Source organism: Olea europaea, chromosome 18 (assembly GCF_002742605.1).
Source record: "Olea europaea var. sylvestris chromosome 18, O_europaea_v1, whole genome shotgun sequence".
Taxonomy (NCBI): Eukaryota; Viridiplantae; Streptophyta; class Magnoliopsida; order Lamiales; family Oleaceae; genus Olea; species Olea europaea.
Window position 1 is genome coordinate 9,357,715 of NC_036254.1, and position 7,736 is coordinate 9,365,450.

Genomic DNA, 7,736 nt, shown 5'->3' on the forward strand with positions numbered 1-7,736 from the left:
AGAGGAAAGCTGCCTTTCAGGCAAGCTCTGTTAAGATTAGTGAAATCGATGCACACCCTCCACTTGCCATCGTGTTTCTTTACTAAAATCAGGTTGGAAACCCACCTCGGATAAGTAGCCTCCCTGATAAAGCCATTTTGAATGAGCTTCTAAACTTCTTCCTTCAGAGCCTTATACCTTTCAGGATTGAGGGCTCTCCCTTTTTGTCTGTGCAGGGCAACCTTAGGATCGACTTTCAGGTGGTGGCACCTGACCTTGGGGTCTATGCCTAACATGTCCTCATGCCTCCAAACAAAGACATCAAGGTTCCTACTTAGGAAATCCTTAATCTTTTTTCATCAAGATGTTGGATAAGAACCTTGCCTACTTTTAGCACCTTGGATAGGTCTCGAGGGTCTACCAGAAGCTCTCAAGTTCCTCAATTGGTGATGCTTGAGGTTCGTGTTCAATTATGCGGGGATCGATCTCATCAATGACCAATACCTCCGGGTTGGGTAGTGCATCAATCATATCGATATCTTCTGGTTCAGTAAGAGCATCACCTGGGACATCAGCCATAACTATATCGACTATGATTACATGGACATCCCGGGGCTCTACCTTTTTGATGGAGCTTAGATAACACTCTCTCGATCCTCTTTGGTCGCCTCTCACTGTTGCCACTTTTTGTCGGGAATTTCATGCATAGGTAGTGGATGAAGGTGACTGCTCCTAATTCTTTTAGGCTGGCCTTCCTAATACTCCGTGGTAGGCCGATCTACTGTCGACAATGAGGAACTCCATGAAGTTCATTGTAGTTTGAGGAGATTCTCCCATCTCCACTGCAAGTGTTATCTTTCCCCTTGGAGTGATACTGTCTCCGGTGAATCCGTACAAAGGAGTTGTGGTGGGTGTCAACTGATGATCCAATATCATCCTGTCAAAGGCAAACCCGAATAGAATGTTAACAGAGCTATTGTTGTCAACTAACATTCACTTGAGCCCATTTCGAGCTATGATGGCTCACAACAAGTGCATCGCAGTGGGGATAGTGAACTCCTTCAGTGTCCTCCTTGGTGAAGACAATAGGTGGAACTTGGTTCTTCCGGGGGCTACTGTCCACAATGTAGCTTGCCAAAGGGTGGTGTTTAGTCTCCCGGGCATAATTCCTTTTGGCGTTTTGTGTTTCACCGCCAACATATGGTTCTCCAAATATGGCATCCACCTCGTGTATAGAGGCCTCATCCTGGGCTTGTCGGTTTCTTCGGTGCCTGCGCCCTTCCCTGGGCCTCTTCGTATCATGATCCCTTCGTCATGGGGAAACATCCCTTTGACGGGGAGCGACCTCCTTACACCCACGTCGATTTTCATGCCTGGGCGGGGGCTTGCTCGCCTGGGGCGATTCATTTCTGTCCCTAGGGGGTTCCAGTCGGGAGCGGTGAGCATAGTCTCGACAATTCGCTGTGTCATGTTCGTAGGACCGGTGGTGTACACAGTATCCCAGTGGGTTCTGATTTGACCTATTTCTAGGTCCAGAGCCCCGGCTTTGACCTTTCCCCCTACGGGATCCTTATGGGGTTTCCATCTGTCGGGTGTCAGTAGTTGGGTTGATGTCCTCATATGCCAAAGTAGGAACCGCGTTCAAAGTGGTGGTAGCAAGTGCTTGGCCAGAACTCTCATTTCCAGCCTGGTTCATTTGGTAGTCCATCAGGTGGGAGGTCGACCCTCTAGCACATTGCCTTTGAGGAGGTGGGAGGCCTCTACTTGCCCTGTTCCTATGCTCAATCAATTCTTCATTGATGATTTCCCGTCTCATCATCTCGAGTAGGGCATCATAGGTGGTGGGATCTTGATTTTGCACGTCCCTCCAGAATAGGGTATTCATGTTCAAACCTCCTCTTAATGCGGATAGTGTCTCACGATCGGTGACTTGCACACAATACGTCATCTCATCGGTGAAGCATGATAGGAAGCTCTTTAGGAACGCCCCATGTGCTTGTCTCATGTCTTGGAAACGTTGGATGAGGGCCTCTCCTTCTATGCTTACCGTGAACCTCTTCATGAATGTTGTCTTGAACTCGGGCCAACTTCTTATACTCCCAGGTGGTAACCTACTATACCAAATTTCAGCGGCTCCACTAAGTGTCAAATGAAAAGCTCTGCACTTCATAGCTGGGGTGGCACCTCTTAGGCTCATGTGAGTTTTATAAGTATTTAGGTACTTTTTTGGGTCGCCTCTTCCATCATACTTTGGTATCTTTTGCATTATATAGTGGTTTGGAACCTGGGCACTCCTTAGTTCCTTTGAGAATGGCAAATTCTCATCGTCGTCGTCCAAGTCATAGGACCTTTGCTGTTCATCTTAATCATATTCCTCGGCCTCTTGCCGTGGTTGTTGGTGAGAGGTTCCGGGACGGTTCCTCCTTCCTCTAGCACCTATTTCGAGGCAGAACAACACGGGGGACATTTTCATGCCTTTTTTTCTGGCTGTTGGGGCATCGGAGGTGGAGGTGGTGGCCTTATCCAAGGTTGGTGTGTCTGTTGTTTCCTAAGCCTCGGTTCAGCGGGGCTAATTCTGTCAAATACACTATCTGCCCTCCTATGTCTTGACTTTTGTTCATACGGAGGTGGGAAGTTATCATGGTTCAATGGGACCTCGGTGGATCGGCCAGAAGCGTAGTTGGAGGAAACATCAACTTCCACTTTCCTTTCAAATGGGCTTCTATCTCGGCTATAGTCCGGCGAGGCAGTTCTATGACTTTGGATTTCATCTTTTTGCTGGTAGTGCCCCTAAGGGGCGTATGGAAGAATGAGGAAGCCTCACTGGCCTTGCATTTGGGCCATGAGCTCCCTCATAGCCAAGTTTTGGCTAGTAATATCTCCCATGTTGGCCGCCATGGTAGCCATTTCTCTTGACAGTTGTACCGTCGCCTACAATCCACCTCCTCTTTGGTGGTGGTAGAGTCTTTGTCAAGCTGCTGGGGCAGTGTGTGGAGGAGGTACATTTGCATTTTCTCTTACCCTCTTGGGGGTGTCTTCGTTTGAACTCATTTTCTTTTTATCTGACTCTTCAAATTTTGCTAAGTTGTGGGGCTTCCTCTTGTTCTTTTTCAAGAACAAATCCTTTTTCAAGGGGGATACCCAAATGCTCTTCAATAAGCTTTCACCACAAAGTTGTTCGTGGTTATGGTATGGTTTCCCACAGACAACGCCAATCTGTTGACCCCAAAAAGTGTTGCCAACAAATACCAGACCCATCCGCGTACACGTGAGCGAAGGTCCTACACGCTAAGACACGTGAATGGTCTAGAACGAACGAATCAGGGGCATGGGAATAGCTCAACGACACGGGACGAGAACGTTTGGAATCCGGTGGGATGTTTTTAATTTGAATTGTACAATAATTACCAATCGACGTTTGTAAATGTATATCCAAATATATATGAATTCGTTTGTGTTGCAACATAATAAGAGAGGGTTGAGTAAAGTATGGTTTCTTGTATTGATTCTTGCATTAGTCCTTCAATGTTATACAAGGAAAATATTTATAGTGTTACATGTGAAATGACAGCCTTTAGATGAGGTGGCACGTGGCCTCATCTCCTTAATTCAAACATCCAATCCTATGCATCATCATTGATTTGCTAGCTTGCTGCACATTTATTGCTTGTACAGAACCCCCATGTTGGTGATAAGACTTGACATATGCACTCATGATAAACGTTTCATCAATCATTCAAACAAGATCTTTATGTAGAAGATCTCTTGGGAGAGGTGATCATGGAAGACATTCCTTCATGGTTCGGAGGCTTCTGCTACTCATGTAGTACTTCCACTTCAGGGCTTCGGCAATCTTCACAGGCCTCGGTATATGGAGTTCGGCTACTTTCAAGGCCTCGGCCATACAGCTTACTTCGGTTGGAGTGCCACGTGGTTCGGATTAAGTGGGCCATAGGCCCACGTAGGTTGGCCAAGTATGACAACACATAACAATAGTCCCCCAAATCCAAGTATAGTCATTTATGTGATGCGTGGACTTTAATGAAGTAAACCAGTAGACCCACGTAGGTTAGTCAAGTATGACAACACATAACAATGAAAATTCCAAATTAACAAAAATATTCTTTTTATGGGGCAAGAAGGAGATGTTGATCAAAGTTTATAGATTGCACATAATCTTTTGCTTTAGATTTTAAAGAAGAAATTAAACTATGGACAGATCTGGTTAGGGGAAGAAGGTGATATTTTTACCATTTTTCTAAATTTTTTTTTAATTTTTTATGTTGAGTTAATATACATTTAATTGTTTTAAATAGTATGTATTTGTACTTTTTGAAAATTTGCAAGACTTCATGTGCATTTTTTCCTTAGGGTCCATTTGATTACAAAGATGGAATTTGGGGGGGAAAGAAAATGAATTCCATGGAATTGAATTGGCTAAAAATTATTTTACTGTAAATTGTCAATTATTGTGTTTGATTGGTATAATTTTTCACGTGAAAAATGTTGAAATTAAAATATTTTTTGGTGTTCGTTTGGTTTTGTTTTACATGAAAATTGTCAATTAAAGGGATATAATTTAATGGTATTGGGGATAAAATTTATTTTCCATTGCCAAAAAAAATAAAATAAAGAAAATCACCTATCTTTTGGTGTTCGTTTGACTTTGTTTTACATGAAAATTGTTAATTAAAGGAAAATATTTTTTTTACAATTAACGATAGAATTTGTCTCCATTGTCAAAAAAAAAAAAAAAAGGAACAGTAGCCTAGAAAATCAATTCCCATTGAAAACCAAGAAAATCAATTCTATGGAAAAAAAACCTATCAAACAGTCAAAAAGTATAAGTCGGAATTTGAATTCCATTTTCCATGAAAAATTCATGCCTATCAAACAGCCCTTTATTGTTTTATTACTTTACTATTTTTTTAGTCATTTAAAGATGAGGTGAATCCACCATTCAATGGCCAAAATGGAATGAATGATAGGTTTTGCTATATAATTAAAAATTGATGGTATACGTGTGTATATATGAGAGAGAGAGTACAGGTCAGACAAAATAGTGGTGGGGTGTGTCCGTTTTGGAGTTTCGGTAGAAAACAGAAATACAAAAGAATCAAGTTTTTAAATAATTTACAATACCAAATTTAGTCACCTCAGTCCAACTCATTTCATTTATAGCTATGCTGGCATTTCTTTGAGTAGAACATATTCACAACTCTTCAATCATATGTGCCGACAAGAATGTGCAATCTTGTGTAACTCTTACAAAATTCTGAACATTTAAATTAGTAAATTTTAACTAAATTTACTTTTCAAACATGTCCTTATTTATTAGGGCAAGAAATAACTTGCATCATTGTTTCAAGTACCTTACTAACATGAGTAACAATTCGCAATCAATCCCGTTGAAGTAAATGTACAGTCGTGACATGTCCAACAAGTTAGTAATGATTAGCTTCTATCGCTAGCACTTGCACTTGGAAGCAAAGAAACAAGCTTGTTAGAAAACTGTGGATCGAAAGGATGGAGCTTTCCAATGTCACTTGTACTCTCACAAAAAAGGGAGTCATTTTCATTTTCAAAGATTGGCTTGTTCAGAATTATAAATTAGTAATAGTTCATAATGATCAAAGTCGAATCGTATTCCCATGATTAAAGCAAACTCAAAATAACAATAATCAAAATCTCCTCAAAAGTGTCTCGTCTTGAATTTAAAAGTCCTGTAGGTAAGACAATTGAAGAAATTTCTAAAAAGACTTTATTTTATTTTTTTTATTTTTTTTATTTATTTATTTTTTTTTTTACATTTATGACCTGAGGTTGTTCCCTGCTGCATGGACAGGAGAATATTACAGATAAAAAAATAAAAACTAAATGAAATATACAAACAAGAACCACAGAAATTCTATTGCCTTTTTCCTTTTACTTCCACATTCATTTCTTGGTGTTTCTTTCTTCCCATCAAACCTTCCGTCCACAAACAAACAAACAAAGAATTAGGTCTCTGGGAATTATGCAATATCATGACATTTCAAATAATTATTTACGTGATTTTCCTGATGCTGATTTCCCTTTTTTTGAAGATTTGAGGAAATTTAAATGCTTTTTCCTTGTAGATTCACCCTGCAGCAGCCCGGGACATTGGAGTTTCTGTATTAGTATAGTTTCCTTTATTTAGAGACTATAAATAAAGCTCTCTATGAGAGTACACACGTTTAATTATATTTTCACATAATCATTATACTGACTTGAGCATCAGAGTGATGACGGGAGAGTTCCCCGCCCTTCTTTATTTGTGGGCACACTTTAACGACATCCTCAGAATTATTTTCTCAAGAATTAAAAGAAGCGTCTCGACAAAAATTTAGTGCGTACCTCAAAATTTGCAACAGATGATCCTTGTGAAAAATAAGGGACATATTCTTTTGCAGTATGATTGTTGAAAGATCCTACGTGGTCCTGAAATTCAACCAAAACATAATTATCCACGATACGTTTTCTATTCCTCAGAAAATTAATAGGAAATATTGCTGTTTCGTTGAACTAACCTGGGAGAAATGAAAGACAGGGGAACTAGCAGTATCATCGAGATGCAAATTTGGTTGGTCTTTCGTTTTCTTCTTCTGCTTGTTCTTCTTTTGACGTCCATCGGCAGATTCGCTGTACTCAATGAAAATCGGAGGGCCGGATGATGCATCAGACACCATGGACAGATCTTCACCTTCTGTGTCCTTATTGGCGTAAGCTGATCCTTTTGGATAATCCTCATCAACTGGCCAGCCAAAACCTGGGTTGTATCGACCTGCATAGTTGGAATTTTGATCAAAATACATGGTCCATCCGGATTCACAACCACTACTACATTCAGAATTTGATATGTTCATTCAATCAGATTAAGATTTAACTTCTATATATGTTTTTTCACTAAAGAGAGAGATGTTCCTATTTATAAGTAGAAGAGAAGAAGAAAGTATAATACAAACAAAAAAAAATCACACATTTTTTATTTTTTATTATTTTTTTAAAATTTTTATAATAGACCGAGTTAAACAACAAAAAAAACTAAAATCTTATCCAATCTTATGTAACACGAAGAAAATTATCCTGCTTGAGTACCATTATTTCAACACTAATATTTTCTCCAACTTATTTTAAACTGTATAATAAAATATTTTGCACGTAAATGAAATTTTTTCTATTTTGTAAGTACACATTGTCCAAAAATTCACTATTCCAAAACTTATTTTCCTACTTTAATGGTAGACAAACATGGACTAAGTGTGTATTGATACACTATATTATTCATGAATCATGATATTGTGATAATCCGTTATAAACCCATTTAGTAAAGTATATTATTTTAGTCCATTTGATTAGAGGAGGATAAATTTCCCATATTAATTTGACTTAGGTATCATTTATAATAAATATCGTATAAAATCAAATCAATTATGATCCGGTATAATACCTTACTCAAAACATAATGCAGAAGCTAAATTATAAGGGCATCTCCAATGCTATCACCAAAACACCTAATTTTACCAAAATTTGGTGCAAAAGCTCTCCAATGTGACACCAAAATTTTCATCATTTTGGTGTAAAATGGTGTAAAGTCAAATTGGCACCACTTTGCAAAGTCAAATTTGCCATTTGTTTTCCAATTGCCAAAAGAATTGATGAGGGTATTTGTCATTTGTGTTATATTTTTTTAATACATTATTATTATTATTATTATTTGAAATAATATTTTCATT

The 7,736-nt window shown here is 38.9% G+C and overlaps 1 protein-coding gene across 5 annotated transcripts; it reads right to left on the bottom strand.

Moving 5' to 3' along the window:
• Positions 1 to 4,770: 4,770 nt before the first annotated feature.
• LOC111367398 lies at positions 4,771 to 6,932 on the bottom strand. 5 transcript variants are annotated; one of them, XM_022988251.1, is made up of 4 exons: positions 6,531 to 6,932; positions 6,358 to 6,441; positions 6,030 to 6,132; positions 4,771 to 5,949 (listed from the first exon to the last, which is right to left on the bottom strand). In XM_022988251.1, exons 1-4 carry the CDS (start codon positions 6,864 to 6,866, stop codon positions 5,888 to 5,890), a joined length of 585 nt encoding a protein of 194 aa, XP_022844019.1. In that variant the 5' UTR covers positions 6,867 to 6,932; the 3' UTR covers positions 4,771 to 5,887. The 5 variants fall into 5 exon arrangements, with proteins under 5 accessions (XP_022844019.1, XP_022844018.1, XP_022844021.1 ...); XM_022988250.1 differs by having other exon boundaries at positions 4,774 to 5,953; positions 6,031 to 6,132; positions 6,531 to 6,931; XM_022988253.1 differs by having other exon boundaries at positions 4,777 to 5,949; positions 6,030 to 6,105; positions 6,531 to 6,929.
• Between the last annotated feature and the right edge of the window lie 804 nt (positions 6,933 to 7,736).

Coding starts and splice junctions, on each gene's coding strand:
- LOC111367398 (XM_022988250.1), bottom strand. CDS start 6,866: ATGAACATATCAAATTCTGAATGTAGTAGTGGTTGTGAATCCGGATGG. Junction 6,442..6,530: donor CTGTCTTTCATTTCTCCCAG/GTTAGTTCAACG, acceptor GTTGAATTTCAG/GACCACGTAGGATCTTTCAA. Junction 5,954..6,030: donor AATCAGCATCAGGAAAATCA/CGTAAATAATTA, acceptor TGTTTGTGGACG/GAAGGTTTGATGGGAAGAAA.